This window comes from Anopheles maculipalpis, chromosome X, assembly GCF_943734695.1.
Source record: "Anopheles maculipalpis chromosome X, idAnoMacuDA_375_x, whole genome shotgun sequence".
Taxonomy (NCBI): domain Eukaryota; kingdom Metazoa; phylum Arthropoda; class Insecta; order Diptera; family Culicidae; genus Anopheles; species Anopheles maculipalpis.
Window position 1 is genome coordinate 10066684 of NC_064870.1, and position 25144 is coordinate 10091827.

The 25144-nt window shown below is 45.6% G+C and overlaps 2 protein-coding genes across 2 annotated transcripts in view; one reads left to right on the forward strand and one right to left on the reverse strand.

The window, feature by feature from the left end:
* LOC126560212 (protein gurken-like) overlaps positions 1-25144 on the reverse strand; it is a 473091-nt gene that overhangs the window by 390665 nt on the left and 57282 nt on the right. The window lies entirely within an intron of this gene.
* On the forward strand, positions 18138-23599 carry LOC126556959 (protein yellow). Its single transcript, XM_050212544.1, has 2 exons — positions 18138-18384; positions 22176-23599. Exons 1-2 carry the CDS (start codon positions 18150-18152, stop codon positions 23594-23596), a joined length of 1656 nt encoding a protein of 551 aa, XP_050068501.1. The 5' UTR covers positions 18138-18149; the 3' UTR covers positions 23597-23599.

Sequence of the window (25144 nt, forward strand, 5' to 3'; positions counted from 1 at the left end):
TTTTTGGCGTCGGCTTGACAAAGGGATGCTGTAGAAACTGTTTGACAAGCGAATTAGCTCTACTTATAGCTGAAAATGTGTCACTTTGAATATAAGTTTACTTTTTCATTGATTTGTAGTGCATTACATAAATAATTTATTATTTAGTGTGAGTAACCCTGTAATTTTTGTGTTTTACTTTACTATCGTAACCTTGAAGCATTTTTGTGCCATTTTTTTTCTTCGAACAATTTTGTACTGATTCGCTTTGCTCTTTTATGTATTTATTATTTATATCGCCCATTGTCACTTTGATCTTTTAATCAATAAGATAAAACAAATTGATAAAAAACTTTTTTTTTTCTTCTGGTTAGTCCGCACATCGTAAGCTATTTGTGTATTTCTTTGTCTGTGAAAAAGCAGTGATTCTTGCTGACATTTGAAACAACTTGAAGCAGCGCATTTGAATGGAGAACAAGCAATGGGACAGTTTGCAATCAACATAGGCGTGTTTTTAGGGGCCGAAACTGCTTTCCTTGTCGGTAGTAGATTGCATTTGAAGGAAGTAAAAAAATTGCAACCTGCCCTACAGTAGCCAAGAGTAGCAACAAAATGGCTTCTAGCCATCACTAGACGATAGCAAAGATGGAGTGTGAAGTGTGTGCAAGAGAGTGAAAGTTTGTGCAGGAAAGGGTAAACATTATGAAGACCGATGGCAGGCATATCTTTGGTTGAATTTTGTTTGCCCCGACAGTGGCCAGGGCAAGTAAGCATCGCTGGTTCGCTGGATCGGCAGGCAAATTACAATAATGCAAAGAATACTAATGGCATCAATCTAAACTAAATGATTACAAAACCAAACCAGATACAACCAGAAGCACAAACGCAGCAGAATGTGAGTTCTAAAATCTACAGAATTCAACGTGCGTGGGTGTACCGTGTGTGTAACGATCGATCTCGTAAGTGTAGGAATCAGTTGATGGAATAAAATTTGAACCTATTTGGCTAAAGAACTGTAATGTACTGTCTATGGGAGTTTGTGTTACTTATTTTTATTGTTTTCTAAATTGGTCTCAGTGGCTTAGTACTGGCTTGCATTAGGAGTTATTGATACCTGTAATGGTCAAGCGTCGTCGTCTGCTAAGCCAATAGTGCACCGTTTTTTCCGGGTCCATTATAGCTATCATCTCAACATCATCTCTTATCATCTGTTCTAGTGTACGAGCTAGACAAACAATTTACGGGCTGAGTCGTCCGATTTTATTTTAACGATATGCCCAGCTCTGTGGTGAGACTAACTCCCTGGCTCAGCAGCTTTCTCTGTTATGTGACGAAAAAGAATGTGGAAATTGTCCATAGAGTACAGAATCTTTTCAAAATCTAATATTGTCGTCAGCTCCGTCCCCAGAGGTATTTTGGGAGAAGAATCCAACATAGGCGATGGTTAGGACGCAATGCCCTGAATATGGAAGACGTGGACTTGCTGGATCATTTGATAATCTTAATCCTCAAACCTGACGTATCGCCGAACTCTGGAAGAACCTACAGAGTTCACTTGTTCCCGAAGTCCTCGTCACTGAGTGTCGGGAGATTCTCTCTACTCTGTGTAATAGCAAATGTTTCTCGAAGAGTTATCCTTCTATATTCAACAGACATCTGGTGTTGGTCATTGTCATTCGTTTACAAGTGGGTCTTGAATAAATGTCTCATCTTTGTGCCAGATTCTACTCCACTATGCAAGATCTGGTAAGATTTCCCCTATTTTGATTTTTCAAAAAATTTTCGACAAGAGATGATTTTTGTTGTATCAGGGTGAATAGCTTTTATCATATTCTCCAGAATCACAAGGCATAGATGCAATTTCTCATGCCGCTCTAAAAACTTTATGAATAATTTGAAAAATAGCTCTGAAAACCCTGCAAAAATCAAAAAACGAATTAAATTATATACATTGCATAACTTTAGGCAAGTTCTAGAATAATCTCCATGACTTTTTTTTCTGCAGACCACGATAATCTTAAGCCCAGTAACGCCTTGGTTATTGACAAGTAAGCCGCATACCGCACCAATTTGCCAATTCAATCGCTCATGCACATAATTAAGTACCGGCCATTTAAGCAGTGCGAGCAGTCTCATTAAACGTGATGGTGTTGCAGCATGAATTGTAACACCTTGGTGACGGTTCCGTGCTGCGTAACCATTGCGTGCCGTTTGAATCAAGCACCGCAAAGAAGAAACACTAAAAATAAAACCTAAACCCGAACCTACCCCTTTTTTAAACGATTTATTTTTCTCCTTGTATTTGATGGCTTGTTTGTTTGGTTTTTTATTCTTTTTTTTTTGTTAGTCACCGTTTTGCTCTACGACATTGAAACCGAAACGAGCGAGGTGTTGTTTCTAAGGCAAAAATGCTTGTGTCAGGTCATGAATTTGTTTGTCGATGGCAATGATTTTTTGGCGTTCACCGGTGTTTTTTCCCCTCTGCTGTTTTCGTGTTCTGAGGAACGAGATTAGAGCCAGATAGACTAATGGACGTACCAGGACAACATTCACTTTACTTCCCGGGGGTGATGATTTTGGGGGCAGTTTTTTGTTTAAATCTAATAAGCTTACGCTGCCTGCTGTAAGGTCCAATTAATTTGTTGCAAAGACGTACCAAATTGTTCGACCGAGCGACCGAACCGATGGATGGAGCGAATTAAATACTTGCCAATTGCCAGCTTCCGTCGTTCAGACATGCAGGAATGTGCGATGGACTATCTGGCTCTTGTCGGTGGTATTTTTGTTTGGTTCCGTTTAGCCCTCGCTCACCATTGCTGTGAGCGTAATGTAATGGGAGGTTTATCTAATACACGCAGCCTCCGCGACGCACCGGTCGGAACAGCAAAACGGCAGGTGAGCATGATTGGCAACAAGGTCGTGGATCAGAAATCCTTGAACAAGATAAACCCAACATACGCAGAAAAGGAGAGGAAGAAACTACAGCTATGCACGTTTGCCACTGGCTGTCCCTTCTTCTAGGCGCAAATCGCTTCATAAAGATCTTCGCGTCGTGATAATCTCGCACCACGGTTAGCGCAATCTGATGCCCCCCCCCCCCCTCCGCCTTTTTTTTTGGGAGGGAAGATCAAGGGTGAGAAAGGGGAGATAGAGGGCTAATTTTTTTTTCTTGTATACCAATTACCAACTGAAACACGTGTAGCACGGCCGTCTACCCTTCTGGACGGATGACGTGTATCAACACGCAACACCGGCCAAGTGAAAGTGAATGAAGCAGTTAGTTCACCGACTGCGTGTGTCTTAGGTCGTGTTAATGCTCCACTTCTTTCTGCTGGTCGATGTGCTGTGTGGCGAGGGTCATCAGGCCACGTCATCCACACCTCGGCTGCCCGGCTGACCTCAAAGCTGGGATGAGAATCGGGTGGCTGGTGGACCACACCGGGCATACTCATTAGCCGATCTCCATCCAGCACAGTCGGTAGTTTGACGGTCAAATGTGTTGGATGTTTGCTTTTCAGGTATGTTTTGCTTATATTGTGGGCTGATAACAAAATAAAATGTTCTATTTGTTAATAAAAGAAATTTATTTGCCGATCGAATAATTACGAAATAAAATTAATTTTAAGCTTATCTAAAGGCCGGATGACTTTGTTCGTAAATGCTAGTGATTCGTAATTGCACGCACACGCCACCTAGCGGTGGCGAGGATGATGTTATAATTTATCTGTCAAAACATGTTTCGGGTCGTCGAGCCTATTGGAAAATATGTGGTAATTTTCAGCAATGGAACAGTAAATAAAACTTTTTTTAATGAAAGTTTTATGTGTGCGAACTGTTTTCCGACAAGTCGCCGGCTTCAAGTCCGAGGCCACAATCGGTCAGAAGGTTTTTGTTGAGAAAAACTAGTCTCCGTAGGTTTCACAAGTGCTTAAAGTAGTTTTGTTTAGGGTTTGTTCATTTATTTCATCAATTAAACTACGCTACTAGCTTGGGTTGGCCAACGCCAGATGCTCTAGTGTAGAAAAAAAAATTCAATAGCGATTACGCACAATATCCCCGGGCGTTAACGATTTATTAAGAGTGTGATTAAAATTTAAATTAAATTAAGATTTTAATCGCCAATGAGGCGGTTGTGAGACGACAACTGCGCCAGTCTTCACTCGTCAGGATCGGGGTTTAAATCCCATCCGGATCGTCCTCCCGTAGTGAGGACTGACTATCCAACTACGTGGTGTCAGCATGTCTAGTACTTCATTTGTTGGACCTCGAGCAGAAATCCATCGCTTAACAACCGGTTGCCAAATGAGATGTTACACAGTAAAAACCAAACATTTCGTTTCGTTACACACATTTATTCCAACATTTACACGACAAAGAGCAAATAATTACACACTAATTATGGCAATTATTTGTAAAAATACTTAAAAAAGCAATCTGCTACTACAAACCTTTCTTGCAGTCCCTTGCAGAGACTTTCCGTTCTTCATGAACAAAAGTATACTCCCACCATCGTTCATCTTTTCGATCATCTTTGACGCTGCACCCAGGAAGTTTTTCGTTCGAAAAATGGTTGCGGTTACATTCCTAAGGCAGGACGTCTTGTAATTCTTGAACTGGCGGTAGATTTTTGCCAGATTTTTTCGTTTGAAATTGCACTCTCACGCACCGAACCACGCACTTGAGAACGGACGGCAAAATATGGTGAAAATAATAATCAAACCTATTTTGATGGTAAGGCGAAGAACGTCAAACCAACACACTCGTTTGTTACAGCTGTGGCGCTACACAATAACTAACGCACACCATTACAAAGAAGATGCTTTCGAGTACTTTTTAAACAAAATTCACCCACAAATGCTTTGTCAAGGGGGTTAGTAGGTCGTTAAGCAAATAAGTAGGAAAATAGTAATCAAAATGTTAACTCGTTCTTGTTTTATATGAGTGACATTTTATTAAATTTCTCATTCTATTATTCCGGTGCTAATTTTCGGTTAACTAGAAACAAAACTTTACACGGATAGATTGCAATGGTATATTTGTCATTTTAAAATTCACTATTTCCACCACATTACCCACTGTGCACTAAGAAGACAGTTGAATGAAAGGAGAGCAGTCGTAATGCAGGAATGATAAGTGAGAAAAGGGTTTCCTTTTTGCACCACCACGCGGCTACCCCTATCATTAACTTCATTAATCGGCAATTTCTGCAACGATACGAAATCCGTCGCGCGTCGTGTTGCCCAATCGTCACATATCGCGTCGAGAATGTCTGTGGGTGGGTTGCGATCGGTGGGCCAGAGGTAAGATATGCAGCTCACTTCAGCGCACTTCCCGCACGGTCGAAACATTCAACAACATAATCATCATCACCTCTCAATCTTGACCACCCGCGTAATTGGCCCACGGACAAAAACGGTACGGTACAGTGCGGTCGCTAGGTCAGGTACGGAGAGAAGAAAGAAGAAGAAAAAACACTCATAATCGATCAAAAACTCGCTTCCATACGGAGCGATCGCTGTCAACCGGACTGCCTCATTAATGTGTCTGCGGGCGTTTTTTTTTCACGGCCCTGCACAGCAGCAGTAGTAGCAAACGCATATTTTTCATAAATCAGTCCCGCTTGCAATCGGCATGAGACATCTTTCCGTACCGGAGCAGCTCTGTGGTTGAGGTGGTGTCGGATGAGAGTGGAAGGAAGGGGAGGGAGTGGGGGGGGGGAGAAGTATCAAACTCCCGGTGTCTAGGACGTGTGCCGTGAATGGGCCGTCTGGTGTTTGCCGATTGGGCATGGTCGACTTGGGTAGACGGGCGCAAATTAGGCGTACTCATTGGCGTTGGCCAAAAGAAAAAGGAAGCAACAGCAATTGCCTTTTGGTAGGACCGCTCGGAGGGGAAGCGGATGGTGGGTGGGTAACGCTGTGTAAGTGCAATGTGCAAGTCTGACCACTGCACAGTGAATGGGTTGCCCTTGTTCGATCGGTTTTAATGATGAAGCAATTTGGTTATTTGCCGATCCATCCCGTAGCGAATCACGTTGTTGTTAGGAGTTTCATTAAACGAATATTTTTTTTTTAATGTTTGTCACGAATCAAAAGGGTGACATTGAAGTGTGTGATAGTAAGTTTCCTCTTCTCTCCGAAAAAAAATCGACATCCCATAACATCCCTTTCAAGCGATCGATATCGTAACGATGCTCTAGTGACTTAAGGAAATAGGGGTTCGTCGCTTATGGACAAAATGAGAAAAATCTTATTTTTTTATTTTCCTTTCATTTCTTGGACGGTTTTTTTTTCCCACTCATTAGATAAATATTTTAGCTACTAAAAAAGCATACACAGGTAGCCTACCGATGGCTAAAAGAAGGCAGAAATATAACTCCTACGAGAAGAAAAAAACAGTCATCACAACATTGTTGTGCTTCCTGAGTGACACACATGCTCACGTATTCCCCGAACGTTCGGTACCGTAGTTTATCGCTTAGGAGTTTGAAATTAGGAGACAGCCACCGTTGTGCGTATCTTTATTTGCCCCGGTTACGACATTTAGATGGCTTGCGCAATGGCTCAATCGATGCGCATAGGTGAACACGCCGTCAACAACAACGCTAACCTATCCGTAAAACTAGGCTCGCGTCACAAACTCCACTAGCTGGGAAAATGCCCGCACACCTTTCAGCTACGTGTAAGTCATGACTTTTCCGAACGCAGACTGCGCGGCGTTTAGGCAAACGGAACAGTAAATGAGAGAGAGAGAGAGAGGGAGACAGCGAAGGAAAAAGAGCTGACCACATGCCTTACGGGTGCAAGCTGTGTACGGTTGCACGGCTCCTGACCTACCGCCGAAACCGGAAAACGGGAAGGATCTTGCATCGTCACTGGTCGTAATACCAGCGGGGAAAAAAGTCGCGATAAGACGCGCGCGTGTCGTTACACGATGTCACTGCGTACAGGGTGACAGCAGACGGAACCGGCTGTACACGACGTATGTTTCTTTTTTTTTATGTATCGAAAATAGCGTATCGTTTCCTCATTGCACGTGCAATCATCGAGAAAGGAAGTACAAAATTATCATCTCCGAAACCGATTCAAAATCATGCATCGTGCTAGTTAAAAGGGTGGGAGCTCTGCTAGGCAACAGCCCAGACCAATCAACTGGGAAACCCGGAACATGTAAGTGAAGCATTTTACTGGCAACAAATTCGGTCGCATGCATGCATTGATTTTGAATTTATTTCGTCGTGTTGTACAGCTTTTTTTAAACCTTTAACTATCGCCGATTCATTTTCAACGGTGAGGATGTGTGTGTGTATGTAGCTAATGGGCGGTAAACAGTGTGGTTGTGTGTGCGTGTGAGTGTGGGCCACACAGTTGGATTATTTATTGCCAGCTCTAATACTGCGGTAGGCACGAACGTGCATGGTGAAATTAGAGCACGAGCTTTATCCGGTACCACAGTCACCAACGGAATTGTTATTCAAATTCATCAAAGCCTGCACCATAGGACCATTTTTGAGTGTTTCTGTTGTGTGACCTCAAAATTAGTTTTGTTTTTATTTGAATTAAAAGAAAAAAAACAAACGAAAAACTAAAAGAAATCCATCTCATTACAGGACCATAAAGGGTTCGTCACTTGTCGCCCCATAGTGGCGCATTGAAGTCTTTTGTAATAAATTGTACATTTACGTGTTTTGATTGATTTTTCAATTGAATCATAACACACAATCGCGGTTGTTTGATCCAAGATAGCTTTCTTAGCATGAAGAATGGCTGAGGCCCACCCACAGCAAATGCCGTTGCTCCGTTACCGAGGGTTTTCTGATTATTATCTTTAGCGTACGTTTGGGATCTCTCTCACTCTCGGTCTTGAGCCCGCATGCGTGCATGTCGTGTGAGTCCTTCATGTTTGCATTGCTGTTGCTGGCTGGGAAATTATACAAAGTGGCACCGTACGCTCCATATGCTTCTTTGGGATCACCCGGGACCACTAGAAAAGGTATCATTATCTTCCCGCGTTAATGGAATCTCTTCCCGAGCGAAAATAACCCGGAGACTTGCGGCAATCTTGTCAATTTGCCGTGCACTAGTGTACGTCCATCGATTCCTATTAACCTGGTCCCTGACCCGAAAAAACAAAAAACCCACCCAAACGACAGCGTCGAAAACTGATCGTGCTCAAATTATTACCTGCCCGCTTTCTCCTGCCGCTACGATCGGCAGAAAAATAGGACTACAAACGTTAAACAGTTATTAATGGTATTGGCTTGAACCTGGTCATGGTTGGGATTTGCGCTTGGCTAGTGAAACCAGCTCAAACCGTCAAGCTACAGCTTGCCCAATCCGTTCGATGACCATTGCACCTCGCGCTGTATGATGGAGCATAAAATAAAGCAATGCACTCGCACTCAAAACCAAGGCAAGCGGGTTCAACCACGCACGGTTCGGTTGGGATTTGTACCGTGCTGACCGAAACAGGGAGCTCGTCTAGAATGAATTGCAAACGCGCAGGAATCAATACGCCCCTGGCGCGATTGATTTGTTTCCTTACATAGTATTACGTATTCTCGTGCAAAGCACCATCCAAAAGACACTTCAACTGATGGCAGGATAAGCTTGAAATCGCTTCTGTCAAAGCTGGTGCAAATAAATGATCACTTATGAATGCAGTTGCTGCACACACAAACAAACAAAAAAAAACTTTTGAAAACACCATACATCAACTTACCGGGAGGGCCGGTCTGTCAAGTGTAGAGTGTCTGGCAAATCATGGTAAACTGAAGGTGGAGGCCCCAAGAGAAAAACCGAAAGAGGGAGAGGGATTCCATACAGGTTGTCTAGCATTCCGTACACGCTGACAGCTGAAAACAAACCCTTAAGGCGAAGAGCGCCATTGCGATTCAACATGAAAAATATATCAGGGTTCGTTGCTTGTTGCCAAAATTTAGAAAAATCGCATTTCTTTTGTTTTTCATAGGGCTTTTCTGTCTGATGTGATTGGTTTTATTGAATTGAAAAAAAAAACACTTTTTCTACTGAATTAGCACAGCAATGTGCACCGATAGTTAACCTAATTGTTTTGAAATCATGACGAGCGTCAATAATAAACAATAAACATTGCGCGTTTTTTTTTTGGAGACGTTGCGCTGCTGTCGAGCGCAAATGCACTCATCACCTGCTGTGGCATTAATGAACTTCCTTGCCGACACATGTACCGCACACGCACAGTTTTCATCACTCTCGGTCGCTTGATTTGCAGTACACCCGCAAAGTGAAAGTTGCAATGTGTTTTGTTATTCTCCGGACGGGTTGACAGCAGCAGCAGCAACGGCACCAATCCCGCATTGCGGGTGCAAACATGCTGGCTGCCCGGTACTACCACCCGACGGCATCCAAATGCATCTTAGCTGCAAATGTTGCGCCTCAACATGCTTGCAACCAGCCGTGTGGGTACCGTGCCGATCTGTAACGAGCAATGGATTAGAGGAAGCAAATAAACAGCCCGCATGGAAACGTTAGCTGCAGCTTATGCAATTCAAAATGCGTTTCGATGCAAATTTGTCACCAATTTTGCTTCCGGCCATTCGTCTTGTTTTTCGGTTTCTGTTGCTGGGCCTGTTGGCAGTCTTAAGAAATAAGCTAGATTGCTATGTTTGGCAGCAAACAGCACGCGAGGGAGTTGGATCGTAATTTCCAAGCACGCCAATGCCATCAATCTGCACGCTGGGAGTGATTTTGTACGTTCGCTCGTCCGTCATGTGCTACCTGACTGGGAGGTGTGGCACGGCCCCGGATCCATTTTTTTTTCGACTCGTGTGTTTGTGTGTGTTTGCGCACACACCATAAATCACCTGCTTTGTGGACGCATTCTCGCAACCAAAAAATTCAGACTTCAGTTAAGAGTAGAATAAAAAAAAAAACGGAGCCGGACCGTTCTGCTACATCCTTTCTTCTTCAACGTTCGGCCCACCGATGCTCATTGTGGGAGTGAGAACTAATTTACGTTTTTTCGGGTGGCGTTTTTTTTTTGTGGAAACCATTCACAATCGATGATTGATGGACTGAATGGAAACCGGAGCGGCAGGAAAGCAGTCGAACGACCCTGGGACGCGACTAGGCACGGCAGGTTCTTGAGGGCCTTGCCCCACTGTCCATCAGCTCGATTCCACCCGCTAATCGGTGACGGTATTGACTGCTTTTGTTTCTTGGTTTTCTTTGCTGTCGGCCTCTTGTTCACTCCTCGCCTAATTTTCTGTCAATCGGCCAAGCGGATTTTTCAATAAACAAAAAACACACTTGGATACAAGAATTGAACGTTCGCTTTTCTACTCGCGAGCAAGAAAGAAAAGGAAACGAGTTGTGTATTTTTTCTCTCTTCTGCATTGAGTCAAACAAACCCAACCATACAGTTTTCGTGCCTGAAATCGGATGTTCCAGAACTGGTCACACACATTTGTTGCAGGGCCAGTAATCCTCGAAATGATGCAGCAAATTTTAACTGTCGCCCCGCGAGACACAATCCAGTTATGGGGTGAAGATGAATCGATTCCGCTTCGGAAACTGGACGATCGGCCGTAAAGCGGAAATTTAGTTACGCGATTTATGGAACCTCCAGCTCGTGGAGGTTTTCGATCCGTACCGCTGCTGCCCACCGTTGTGCTATAAAATCTTAGCAAACGGACAACATTATTGATCCATTTCCAAAAAAAAAAAAAAAAACCTAACAAACAGGCAAAGCTACTCAAAAAACCCTTTCACCACCACCACCGACAAAGCGTTGCCGAGACGCACACAACACCCGAACACGATTGCATCACTGAATTTAAGAAACAAAAGAAAAAACTATCTCAAATCACTTAACTAGTTCCACAAAGCAAAGAATTAGTTTGTTTGTTTAAGGTGCTCTGTGAAGGGAGATGGTGGTGGTTCGAAAATTCCATCCGGCTTCGAGGGTTTCTTTTTGTTTCGGGTTAAACGAGTCGAAGCAATTCTGAGCACTTGTAGAAGCGCACGGAAATGGGTAATTTTTGTGTGTGTTTGGTGTGCGGCCCGATTGACAATGCACACAGCGAGATTAATGATTTACAAAGTTTGGCTTCCCTTGGGTGAAGGTCTTTTGGAGATTGGGATCGCCCAGAAAGGGTTGTTGGCTGGACTCGAGGTGGGAGTTTGCTTGGTGAGGCTCTAAGCTTATGCTAACGAGGATGGGACGGGGAGCTAGAACATCTGGTAGGTGTGGTGATGCTGCGAAGTGAAAGTGCGCAGAATCCTAGCTCCATTTGCGAAGTATTAAGAAGAAGTGATTGTTGATCGTATTAAAGATTTTGGTTTTGTACTCTCCCCATCTGGTTTGGGACGCTTTACTTTGAAACACTTGATTTGATTTCTTGTAGTGTTTATTCTTCAATAAAAGCTATTTATCAATTGTAATTAATGTCTTCAATAGATCTGATACTGAGCAGTTCGGTGATTGAGGCATGATCTGGGTACAATTCTCGTCAGGACTTCGCGAGGGAAAAGAGCTCCAAGATGACGAAGAGCTACCTCGCGACGGTGAAGTGCTACCTAGCCTTTCACCTTGAAAGACTCGAATACTGCGAAGAGTTACTTACCTACTTATCAGACGCTACAACCGCTTTGCGGTCTTGGCCTGTCGCAGCACGGTCCCGCGCCGTCGTCCGCCAATTCATTATCCCGCCCTTGATGGCGGATGATTCCACGCCGTCCTCCCACCTCAATCTAGGCATATTAGGCCTCCTCTGTCCGTGTGGATGGCCTAAAAGGACTTTCTGAGCTGGGTCGTCCGGTGCCATTCGTATATCGGAGCCTACCGAGCCTAATTCGCTGCACGACGGTGAGGTCGTCATACAGTTCGTACAGCTCGTCGTTGCAGTGGCTCCTCCATTGTCCATCCAAACATACTTCCTCTCGAACGAGGCTAAGATGGATTCGTCTGTTTTGGACAGAATCCATGTCTCAGAGGCGTATGTGAGTACTGGGGCTATAAAGGAACAATACAGTCCCAGCTTCGACCGTCGCGACAGGTTTTTTGAGGTGAGATGTTTCCTCAGACTGAAGAATGACTGGCTGGCCGCCAGCATCCTAGTGCGCAACTCCGTCTTATGCTGTTGTCGGTGCTGACTTTTGACCCGAGATAGGTGAAGTTTTGGTAGGGGCCTACCTTTGGTAGGCCTCTGCGACCTGGGAGAGCCGCAGACCAATGATGTCTATATCTTCAGCGTATGTCAGGATCTAGGTTGACTTATAGAAGATGGTGCGAGAAGTCCCCGCCTCCGAGTCACGGATGGCCCTCTCTAGCGCCAAGCTGAATAGGAGACAGGTAAGCCTACTCAACTTGGCAAGAGGGAAGAGTTACCTTTTTCAAACAGAAGAGTGAGAGTCAGATCTCTAACTTTTTTGGGGTGAGCTCTCCCCATGTCTCTCGAGCTCACTACTCAACAATACTGCATTAGTAAAGGACATGATCCAGCTGATGGCTTACTTTGATGGATGTTCGCAAAGTCCTCTAGAGGCACAAGTATTGCAGGAACCTTAAAACCCTCTGCAGGCTCAAATACATGGTACATGATACTTAACATTTTCCAAGAACTAATCAAAAGGGAAATCCCTCTCTGAGTCGAGTCATCAGAGTTTTGGATAATATCGGGTAGAGTTGGTATTTAATGCCCTCAAATTTTAGCAAGACTACTAATATGGACGAGCGGCCTGGTGGAATAGGCGACAGCTGCGCCGGTCTTCAAATGGCAGGGCCGGGGTTCAAATCCCATCCGGACCGTCCTCCCGTTGTGAGGACTGACTATCCAACTACGTGGTTTCATCAAGTCTAGTAAGCCAATTGATGGCCATCGTGACCTTAGAGGTCATTTAGGTAGATGCAGGCTGCAGGCTGAAGAATTAAAGCTAGCCTTCTTTGTGCTATTCAAAATTTTATCGAAAAATATGCCGTTGATCACTCAAGGAACCTTATTTTCAGCAATACGGCCAGTCCGTTACATGTTCAATTAAGGATTCTTGTTGTCTGATTGGTAACCAGAAATGGGAAAGTTATCCAAAACTTCATCCTTGGTAAAAGTAGTCATCAGCAGCAAATGCTCATACAATCATCTTGACTTCCTGAGAAGCAACGAAAACAGATATCTTACCATATCTGTATGGAAGGTCAATGAAGCAGATCTATAATCTGTTTAACAATCCAACACTATTAAACAGTGAATTAGACGTACAAGGCCGAACGCATTATCGAAATTTCGGCTACATAAAATATCTCTATCTTCCATTAAGCTTATTAAAAATGCAAGGACTTAATTGAAATCTATTCAACCATTTAGTGTACCTTATCTTGCCCAAAAGCTCATACACTGGACATCAACCCGTGACTATAAATTACAAGGCAGAAAAAAACCTCCACTGAACCGTCAAGTTCTTGGAAAGTCTGGATTCTCCAGTACAATTAATCGCCCAGTTTATTTTACGAACTGGTGCAGCACGTGTACGATACAAACTCAAGCAATAACGCGGTGCGCCCCTGAAGCGATCTACCATGTTCTCGGCAAAGCGCCCAAAACCACCGAGGAAGTATTGAAATCCAACCAATCGGTTCACTGATCAGAGGGCACAAAGGACGGGCCTTCGTGCTCGTCGGTTGCGTTGAGTCTAGTCGTTACCGTACCTAGACCTAGAACAACAAAAAGCAGATGCGGAACTTTGCGCACCGTACATGGGAGGGCACCAGTAATTGGACGGCGGAAGTTTTGGCAGACCGTTTCGCTGACCCTACACCTGCTGTGCGCGGGTCGGCGATTTCTTTGCCATCCTGAAAGTGGTCAACATCTTTCGCGCAGTTCGATTTACGAACGATCAACGAACGGGGTTTTTCGCGGGTTGGCGGAGTAGTACGGTGGTGGTAGCAAGCAACTTCAGAAACCTCCAAAAAGGCGTTAGAGAAACGGAAAAACGACGATAATTGTTGAAATCATGGTTCTCCGGACCGTGTTCTCCAATTAGGCTTCATTTATGTACGCACAAGACACCGCGTACTCGGTTACGCTCGGTTCTCACACGGTTTGCAATGGACACTCGCACACTTGTGCGTGTGTGTGTGTGTGTGGCACCACTTACGGAAGATTATCGATTACACACGATATTAGCGGGTTCGATCGCAATCGGTAGATTTGAAAAACAATTGAAGCAATTCCACAAAGAGGAAAAAAAGTTGATGAACGAAAGAAATACTCCGAGGTGGAGATTAATTCGATTTCGGTGCGTTTTAGCGCCACACCACGATCACTTCATCTTCCACACCAATGGAACAGGGGGAAGGAAGGCCCGCGAGACGGTGCTCCATGAAGAATTGAACGAGTGTCTTTCGATGTCGATGTCAGCATGGTAAGACATTTTTTGAGGTTACTCTTTGTAGGATTTGGATCCACCTTTCCAACACACACTGGACGCTGCTTGGAATTGGCGTTGAGAAGAAATTTTCAAAATAAAAATTCATAAAAAAGACTGTCGGGCAAGATACGAAAGGTGTCACTTTTAAATTGGTTGTTTTTTGTAGCACTTTAAGTACAGTTGAAAGAAAGAAAGAGCAAAAACCGTAGAACGAAATATGAAAACGGCACAAAAATTGTGTGACACTGATGTCATGTGATCGTATTTTGTGAAGGAGAAAGTCCTTTACAAAATACACGAGGCAAGTTTTGTGACAAGTGAAAATATTTAATAATTTTGAACAAAAATTACTTAAAGTTACGCGAATAATTATATTATATTGCTTGTCTTTGGAAGTACCCTTTGCTTAGAAGAATCTTATTCTTTATAGCTCTTGGCTCGCAATGGTTTAAAGCACTATCATTTACTATTATTGCTTCCAAAAACAATGCGCACCATGTTTACGCTTCATAGCACCCATTAAATCCTGGTCACGGCACCAAACGTGCAGCACACTCTAAGCATTCGAACCCTGCAAAAGATACCGGCGCAGGGTACGGATTCAAATTATCCCTAACGACAATAACTGAGCGTTGACTAATAGTCGCATGTCGCGCAACACAACGCACCGCAAAGCGCCTGATCGCAGCGATGCTTACCTTTCGGAGGACGAGTGTGCTAATTATGGTACACAAAATAGTGGTGCCAAAGATCGTCGTTCTCATCAGTTCTACCTACTTTCCACACGCACACTCGTAATTCACACTACACCTGGAGACTATTCAAAAACGACTAAGTGCGAGAAATAGGTACAATGCGTGTCGAAGTATAATTGATGGTGCAATATGGGTAGCAGCTCCGTTTATTTATGGCACTACCTCCCGGCAGTGAGACCCTTATGTTCGTGCGGAACCTAAGCGCAGCCTGTGTGCGGAGGTATTAAAAATTGGAAACATAAAATTTCGTGACATTCACCTTGGGGTAGCGAGAAGGTATGGGCAGGTAATCGATTCCTTGGAGAATCGAAGGTCCACACCACCTGCTTAGGAGGGCGACGCTTTTATGGACGCTGCAAGATAATACAGTCTCGTTTATTATAATGCTCCGGTGGCGTACCCTGCACACACCCGGTTCCCCTTCTCTGGTTGGCAGGAGGGAGTGTACGTTAACTGCTCAGTGATCTCATTTGCAAGCGCCTTAGCGCGAACGACAGACAGGGCAGGTGGTAATTTCGGTGCAAAATTGTGACCATCAATAAAATCGTGCAAAACGTGAAAGAAATCTGGCAAAATCTTTACCGAAACGCTGGGCACGGTGAGGGCGTGTTGAGGCCGATTGCTCAACAGTGGAAAGGATTGGGTTGAGAGTTTGCGCCGTCTCTCCCAATTTCCCATCCACTGTCACTGAATGGATTTGAAGGAGTTCGGGGACGCGATCCTGCGAGACGATTGATCCTCGTACGGAACGCTGCTCGTGATCACCGTATCGCGACCAAATCGTGAGTGCGTGAGTGTGGATAGAAATTAGCAATCAACGAAATGAAATGCACCGGTCGACCCGAAATTGCCCACCATGCCCATGATGTCTACCATGAATAGAACGTGGCGGCGATACTTTGTCCAAGCCTCCGGCGAGTTAGCTTCAGGATCTCGCTCGTCTAGACGACTAGCGTTAGTCGGATGGAAAATCGTTCGCGGCCTACCCCGGGTCAACACGTTGGCCACCGATAGAAACTAACCTCTGATGCATGTGCCCTTCGGTCGTCATACTGGTGGCATAGACAGACGGCGGGCAATGCAACATGACGCGCTAGAATGCACACCATGTACCCGGCGGGTTGGGGCCGTTCTGGCAGACTGGTTTCCTAGGTGAACGATTTCCTCCGCGTGAGGTCAAGGTTTGGTTTGGTGGTCGTTGGTTTTCTTTTTCCCCTGCAACGATTTACAGAATCTCGCGGAAATCCCGCTAAACGTTCAGCAGCTCATCTTCGGGATCGACGGCGTATTTCCCTAGCTAAAAAACCTACCTCGTTGGGAATTTCTTCTGCGCTGATGTGCGAAGATGCGAGAAGCGAACATCGAGATGGAAACCGGTCCGTATGTAGGGTAATCGAGACATGGAATCCGAAACATAATTAACGCATTAGAACCTGCCGACACCCCGCACGGTAACCGATGGCTACCCATGTATGCAACTGACATAAGCACATGGCGAGCGGTATAAATGGTCGCAGAGAATATTGACGATATCGAGTGGCCGAATTTATACCAATATTCCAATGCTTTCTAGAACGTTGGTGTCACACCTTCATTTACGATTCGAATCCAATCAAACGTTTACCTTGAGCCGGAGGTTGTCAAGCGATATTTTGGTAATGCGATTTTTGTTTGCTGGAAAATGGATGTTTTATCTCAAAAACTTTGAAACAAGAACAAAATCAATCTATTATTAATATTAAGGATCTAATTCTAACAACATTATAAGATATCAAGTTTTTTGCGATGTATTACTGAAGCTTATAATGTGACTTATATGCGTAATTTTATAGCCCCTAATCGTGGATGATCGCATGGCATGATGCTTCAGAGTTGGCTTTAAACACCGGAACACTCTGGAACAAATCTCATACGGGCTGGTCCGGCCCGCATGAATCACTTCAGGGCATCTTTTATTTCACTCTCTGCTTTTTCACACAGTCAAATTGATTGAAAAGGAAGAGAAAAAAAAAGAAAAATGTATCATCAATAAACACACAATGTAGAGGAAGGTAAGATGGATTCGCTTTGGCAAAAAGGAACTGTGGATTCATCACGACCCATAGAATATAATTATTCAGCTCGCATCTTTTGTGAGATAACTACAGCGAAGTTGTCACCAAATCAGAATTAAGTTTCTAAATGTCTTTTTAATAATATGGCACCAAACACCAAAGACAAAAGTAATTTACAAAACATGACTGTCTAGTCCGGATATCCAGTTTTTTTTTTCTTTAAATTTTGGCAATAACAGCTTCAATGTTTGGATCTCTTTCTCTGCTGCAAAGTATCCGTTTGCTGACCACTGGACCAATACGTTTTATTAACTTTTCAGCACACCGCGCACAGGTTGATTACACCCGAAAAATTGAACTTCATTAAGTCGCTAAATTGCTTGTCGCTTCTTACCTTTTCGTTCTGCCACATGGACCAACAACCTAGGATCTATCCAGATCGTCTACCCGTGCACCTTTCCGCCTACCCCAGGAGTACCCAGGAGTCTTCGATTTTATTGAAGCCTACCTGGGCTGCCAGGGCAGCTTAGTGGCGATACTCATCCATCGTTCTCTGTCACTCCCCTAAAGCTGTGTTCTTCGCCTACGGTACACGCACGTTCTCGGGTTCGATTTCGCAGCTCCTTCTCGCTCTGGCTTCGTTGTACGTGGATGCGACAAGGGGCCTGCGTGAACTGTGATGTGTGTGCGCGCGCGAGCGCGGTAAATATGGTGGGAGATCTGCTGCAAGCGCGTATTTGGCTTTGGGTAGCTCTTTTCGCCGGACGTTGTTGATATAACCCCGGTGCGGCAACCCGTACAACCATCAGTCGTTGTGGAGTTGTCGGCGCGATACAGTGTCGAGCGAGCAACCAAAAACAACATCAATCCGCTAGCCTATCGTCCTGGTTTTGGTTTTTTGGTGATTTTGTGTTGAACTTCTGCTGTGTGGCGTAGTGCGTTCGTTCTGAGCAAGGATGTACGGTGGTAGAATGCTGTTGATTGTGGTGTGCCTTGTCGCCGGTAGTGTCAGTGCGACGCAGAAGCTCCAGGAGCGGTACAGCTGGCAACAGCTCGACTTTGTCTTCCCCAATCAACGCCTCAAGCAACAGGCCCTGGCCCGCGGTGACTACGTACCTACGAACGGTCTGCCGGTCGGTATCGAGCGTTGGGAGAACAAACTGTTCGTCTCGGTGCCAAGATGGAAGGATGGTAAGTGCTGTTCAGTGTGAAGTTTACCCGATGGCGTGTGTGTCTGTGCAGTTTTCGAAGATGCGACTGTTACAAAAAAAAAAAAGCATCGGGGAAAAGCCCAGAGCTTAGTAGTGAGTCAAAGTCCCCGAAAACCCCGAAAAACAAAATCCCCAAATGCTCGTTAATTCCTTCCCGGAGGAATTTGTTGGAGTGTTGTTTGCACAAAAACTCGTCCATCCGGTTGAGATGGCATTAATGGGCAATTAAGGTTGCGATGCCTCCTTTTTTATTTTGAATTCCTGAAATCAAGAATCTCCAGACGGCTGTAAATCCTGTTCCAAGGTGAACCAAAATCACGATTCTGCAAAGTGCAACTTAAGCCAGAATTCATTTCGAGCCTCGTGAGTTATATCAGTGGCAAAGTTTCTGGACCATAAGTTCTACCCGACTTCATCTTGGAGGGAGGTTGTTTTTTTTTTTTTTGGTTGTAGTCTCTGCAGAAGCTAAAAGCTGTCGAGTATCATCCGCATTCGCTACCTGCAACAGATCAGGTTACGTCTACGTTACGCTACGTCACCCGCCTGAAACGTGTTTCTCCACTGTCTTTTCCACGTGGAGAAATTCACCTGATAATGCTTTCGGGGGTTTCCTTTCCACGCGCATCTTCACAACACAGCTAATAAGCCATATCGAGCGCTCGTGGAGTGGGAGTTTTGTTTTTTTTTGTTGTTGTTTTGGGAGGTTTCTGATTTATTGGTGATGACGCTCAACACTCATTACCGCATCCGAGCAATCAATCCGTGACAGTTATATCTCCCCTCTGTCTTACCTTTGCTCGCACCATAATTCCGCAACTCGTTGCTGGAGGTGTAAATAATCAATTTAGACTAATTTCCTGCCGACCGTGTGGTCGGCAGACTCACAGAAGGGAAAAAAACAACTCCAAACGACGACGTCATTGCTTAAGAAATCCTTTCCCTCCCCCGCTCGTTGCCGTTGCCGTTGTGAATGTAATTAATTTGTCGATTGATACGTGAATATCGGAAGAAGGCACAAAACTCCACAAGCAAAACAAAAAACACTGGCTGTTTCCGCCCTATGCTCATCGCACACTCGCTCAAAAAAACCCCGATTTGGAGCAGTTGTTTGCCTACCCATGTGTGTGGAGCAAAGCGAAGCGTCAGCGAAATTTGAAGTCGCTAGAAGACGAAAAATCGAAAATAGCGTCGCGGAGCGAGTGAGTGAGAGCAAAAGAGGTGTTTGAGGTGAATTGTTTCCACCAAAAAATAAACAGGTTCCAAAAAAAAATAACGTTTTTTTGGTCACTGCCTTTAGTTTCTGGTCAGCAAACACTGCTGACACGGCGCCCCACCAGAATGCCATACTTCGATTACCAAGAACATGTACCGTGCACAGAGCGTGGGGTGAAGCGCGAGTTACGGTGGAGTTGGTGGACACTGGCGGGCACTAAGTTACGATAATGAAGCGACAGACCCGCTTTCGAGAATATTCGCACGTCTTTCGGAGAGTGTTCCAGCCTTGAATTTTCGCAGCATAAAAGAACAGAGCCCAACCAAGATGCCCAAGGAAAAAGGGTATTAAAACGGGGTGAAAGCTCATGAGCATGTTACGCTTTCCTGTGGGATCAAGGTTTTTAAGTTTTTTGTTTTTTTCTTTTTCGGATGGACAAGTCGCGAACTTCAAGGCTGTACTGTTTGATGTTGCGTAATGTTGTAGACTTAAAAAAAAGTCCCTAGAATTCCTACGTATATGGCTACTGTGTGAGGTGGTCTTTCACTTGAGGAAGTCGTCAAACTGGATATAGACATCGCGACTTTCTCAATACTGAGCACATTCAATTGGTAAGCCATAGTAGGCCCCTATTACCGGTATAGACTTGAGATTTAAGCCTGCGTGTGATAGAGGGGCTCACCTGCTCATAGTGGTGCTGTTGTTATCTTGTCCACAAGATAGCCGAGACATCTCGCCACATGCCAATGCTTAATAGCAACCTATCGCAACACGAGCTTTCAATTGCGGCATCAGACTGGGAAATGTTAGCTGGGGAAAGGAAAAAAAAAACAGCGAAAGAGAGTCCTCCGGTGTAACCGTCCGTGGCAGCAGCTGCCGGTTACGAGGGACGGACAAACGGCGCCTCTTTGCAACATATGCCGCGCCATCCTTACGCAAAAAGCTTTGTATTACCGCAAAAACCGCACCGTTGATTAACTAGGACATTTGTGCTTGGACGCTTTGTGTTGCGCCTTCCCCTTTCCGTGGGGCCCTTCCTAGGTTGGAGTTGTTCTAGACACACGGTGCGCTTGCTAGAAGAACGCGCAAGAAAACACCTCGTTAGGCGCGTGAAACATTACTTCGGTTCAATGGACATTTGGGCTTTTTCCGTCTCTAACTCCCCTCCCCCCCTCCCCCCTCCCCCCTTCTCTCTCGATGTATTTCTTGACAAACGAAACCTATAGCTTTCCCAACTTCTGCACCCCGCATGTGACGAATCGTTTAGGTGAGATTGCAAAAGCAGGTCGAAGTGGTGCGATGATGGTGGCGCTCAGTGCCCAAATTATCCGAACGAAAGGAGCGCTGCGTGCGCAACATCGGCACCAGCTCCACGAGATTGAAAGTGTCTTAATAAAAGTGATAAACAACAACAACAACAAAAAACGTCACACTCTGTTCCGCTATCTGACACGGTGCGAGCCTATATGATTAGGGTTGCGGTCGTCACTAACGAGTTCGTTCAGCACAGTAGAAAGGGGTTTTTTTTTCTTCTGCGAAGGTGGTTAAAAGAAGAGCGAAATAGGCGGTGGAACCTGGGAAGAGGAGAAGGTGAAAATAGTCGGAATGTTGAAATGAAGTCACTGTCGCAGTACTGCACACAACGCCCCCTCCAAGTGTTAGAGGTACGCGATCAAAACAACCAGCTGTCAAAAACGTAGAATATGAAAAATGGCTACAAATGCGCTTTCGGAGAGCATATGTAGGCATGAAGTCAGCTTAAGGTGCACATTTGCATAATTTGTTTTCCACCTCTCAGCTACCCCTGGCTTCTCCTGGCTCCCTGTGCAACCTTTCAAGTAATCCAAAAATATTGCTAGATATATGCGGTTGCTACTTACCAGTCTTGAGCGTTGGTTGTGGGCCGAACCGGAATTGTAGTCCAAACAGAGCTATCCTAAATCGCACATGCCTACAAACGCTTGGACACCTCCCGTACCCGATGCCTACCCTGCAATTCGATCTAGTTTCACAAAAATAAAGATTTCATTTCTCGCCACTATTTGCATCAACCTTTACGGTGTTCCTAATGCGCTTCATTTTGTTTGGCCATTTTGTTACCATCTAGCGGTGGGGTAGAAATCGCTAGTTATTTGGCGGTTTTTTTGTTTTAGCCCCGGGGCCGCTCTGTTCGGTGTTTAGCGCGTGCAAGTTCAAGGACGCTAGCGCTCGAAATGTTCGAAAGTGAGGTGGATTAGCCAAAGCGGTCGCGCCTAGCTAGTTAGCGACGATGACAGCACACAACCTTGTACGGGCGATCCTGCCAAGACCTACCCGAATAAACCATTAGTTAATGGTTGGCTGCTTTATTTGCTGCCTTGACGAAGTTGGTGGGATAGGATATGCGGGTGTGCAATCGATCCGAGACTCCTTCGGAGTAGCGTGGCCTTGGTGCAATGCGTTGGAGATCCAATCGCCGAAACAGTTTGAGAATACCGCCAGTGTCTGTGTCCTGTCTTGACTTGACGTTAATCCATTTGCGTTTGGTTGTTTCTTCCTCTTTCTTTTGCGCCTTGCAGGTATCCCCTCGACGCTCAACTACATCGACATGAACCAGACACCGTCCGGTTCGCCGGCCCTCATCCCCTACCCGGACTGGTCCTCGAACGTGGCAGGTGATTGCGCTAACGGGCTGTCCACCGTGTACCGTATCAAGGCGGACAAGTGCGGACGTCTGTGGGCCCTCGACACTGGTACCGTTGGCATCGGTAACACGACCCAGCAGCTCTGCCCGTACGCACTCAACATCTGGGACCTGAAGACGAACCGCCGTCTGCGGCGTTATGAACTGCGGGCCGATGACACCAACGCCAACACCTTCATCGCGAACATTGCCATCGATATGGGACGCAGCTGTGACGATACGTACGCGTACATGTCGGACGAGCTCGGTTATGGTTTGATCGTGTACTCGTTCGAGCAGAACAAATCGTGGCGCTTCGCACACAGCTTCTTCTTCCCGGATCCGCTGCGTGGTGATTTTAACGTTGCTGGGCTGAACTTCCAGTGGGGCGAGGAAGGTATCTTCGGTATGTCGCTGACACCGTTGCAGGCGGATGGATACCGCACGCTGTACTTCTCGCCGCTCGCAAGTCATCGCGAGTTTACCGTCTCGACCCGCATCCTGCGCGATGAGTCGAAGGTGGAGGAAAGCTTCCACGACTTCCAGTACCTGAAGGAGCGTGGCCCGAACAGCCACACGACCTCGCGTGTGATGAGCGAAACCGGGCTGCAGCTGTTCAATCTGATCGATCAGAACGCGGTTGGTTGCTGGCATTCGTCGCTTCCGTACAGTCCAGAGTACCACGGCATTGTTGATCGGGATGATGTGGAGCTGGTGTTCCCGGCCGATGTGAAGATCGACGAAGAGGAACAGGTGTGGGTTATCTCGGACCGTATGCCGGTGTTCTTGATTGCCGATCTCGACTACAGCGATGTGAACTTCCGCATCTTCTCCGCCCCGCTGTCGACGCTGGTGGCCGGTACGGTGTGCGACGTCCAGTCACAGTTCGGTGCCATTCAGCCCAAGTTTGGTGGCGATGCGAGCAGTTCGGATCTGGCGACGACGTACAACACCGATACCACCCTGCTGCCGACGACCTACTCGCAGCCGTCGTACACGCCGACGCTAAGCTATGCACCGACCGTTGCACCGCAGGTGCACAAGTTTACCCAGGGTTATGATGCGCCGACCTCGCACATGTACTCGACCCAATCCTACCCGACGACGGCCAAGGCGTATGCGTACAACAAGTACCACGGTGTTGAGTTCCATGCGCACGGTGCACCGCATCACGGACATGGCTACCATCACGGACCGCACAGCCATGACGGTTCGGCGACGGCGGGCGAACACGAGGGCGGCTACAGTGGACATCGGGGCGGATACTGGAACGGTGCCCACAAGAAGCAGGACTCGTGGAAACAGTTCTTCTACTAGAGACTAGCGAAGAGCGCGGCACCAAGCGGACAAAGCTCTCACGTACACATATTTTTGCGCACAGTGTGCTCACACAACAAGTACATTAAATTCCCCGTTGAATAAACTTAAGGGCAAACATCTCTCGGAAATACTACGAAACTAGTGCGTGTGTTTTAGGAGCGAGAGAGTGAGAGGGGAGTAGAAAATAAAACTTAAAAAAAAAACTATTCACAAACACATTCACAAACACCTACACAAAACAAGCGATTGAAATTAGAATCATTTTTGTCACCTGGTTCTGCTGGATGAGAGCAACTAGAAAAGGAAGGGAGAGAAAGAGAGAGAGAGAGAGAGAGAGAACAATAAATTATGAGAAGCTTAATACGGTATCGAGAAGATTGTTATACAGACACGTCTGATGCTATAATAAACGGTAACAAATTAATGGACTGTTTACATTTCTGCTCTTTTTTCGTACTGCAATCAGTGTAAGTGGTCAAGTTCTTTCCTCACTCAACTGTCTTGTAAATTGATAAGATTGGTAGCGCGCTCGATCGGTACGTTATCGCAGCACACGTTAATGGCCTTGTGAAGCTTTCTCTTAAGCCATTTGACAGTTACAGCACAGGATTAAAAAGCGGCGCTGCGTGTTTGCGGCTGTCGTCAATTAGGTTGCGAAATTCCAACTCCAAACGCTCCGAACTGCCGAAGGACGGCCGAGACGAATGGGTTGCGCCGTCCATTGCTAGGGTGTTCTTTAACACGCCCTAACGACCAGCGCGTAACGACAGCAGTAGGTTTAATCGAAATGAACGTAATTAAATACATTTCTTGCACAATAAAGAAAGAAAAAAAAAACAACAACCTGCAAAAACCCTCTCTTCCGGATCAAACTTTGTATGAGGGGGAAGGCCTCACCGTCACTCATCTAGTAGCAGCAGCAGGGTTGCATTAGGTTGAGCAATAGATGGAGCAAAAATTATGTTTATGACCGATTACGAATGTGCACCACAAACATACCCGGTACGCCTTCGCACTGGCAAGTGGAGCAATGCCAAACCGGAACCAGCAGGACAACTTCATCCCATAGCATAGCGCAGAGGCCGCCAGGCAAACACAGTCGTAAAACGTACGCATGAACGAGAGCAGTACCAGGTCGGCACACACCAGACGCATACAACTCATTAATCCTCAACGTGAATATGACAACCGCTCATTGCATGCAAAACCGTTTACTAAACTCGCCGTAACTCGCCGCACTCTCCATGCCTGATAGATCAACTGCAGGTGTGCAAATTGTGCGGTTATCATTAATTAAAATCCAAATCATTTTTACCGTGTGCGTCGTGAAACGTAGCTGACCGTGTGCCGTGTGGTGATGTGATGTCGTGAAATAGTTTTGTCACCTGGGGAGCGGCGCGGTAAGACTAGCCGGTCGGAAGGCTAATAGTTTCGCCGAGAAACTTTACCCCGTCGTCGCAAAGCGATTAAAGAACCGGCTTCGGGTATTGGTGATTGACGGAATTGGTCGTTAAATCGAAACGCAAATGATTCCGTTTTTATTTG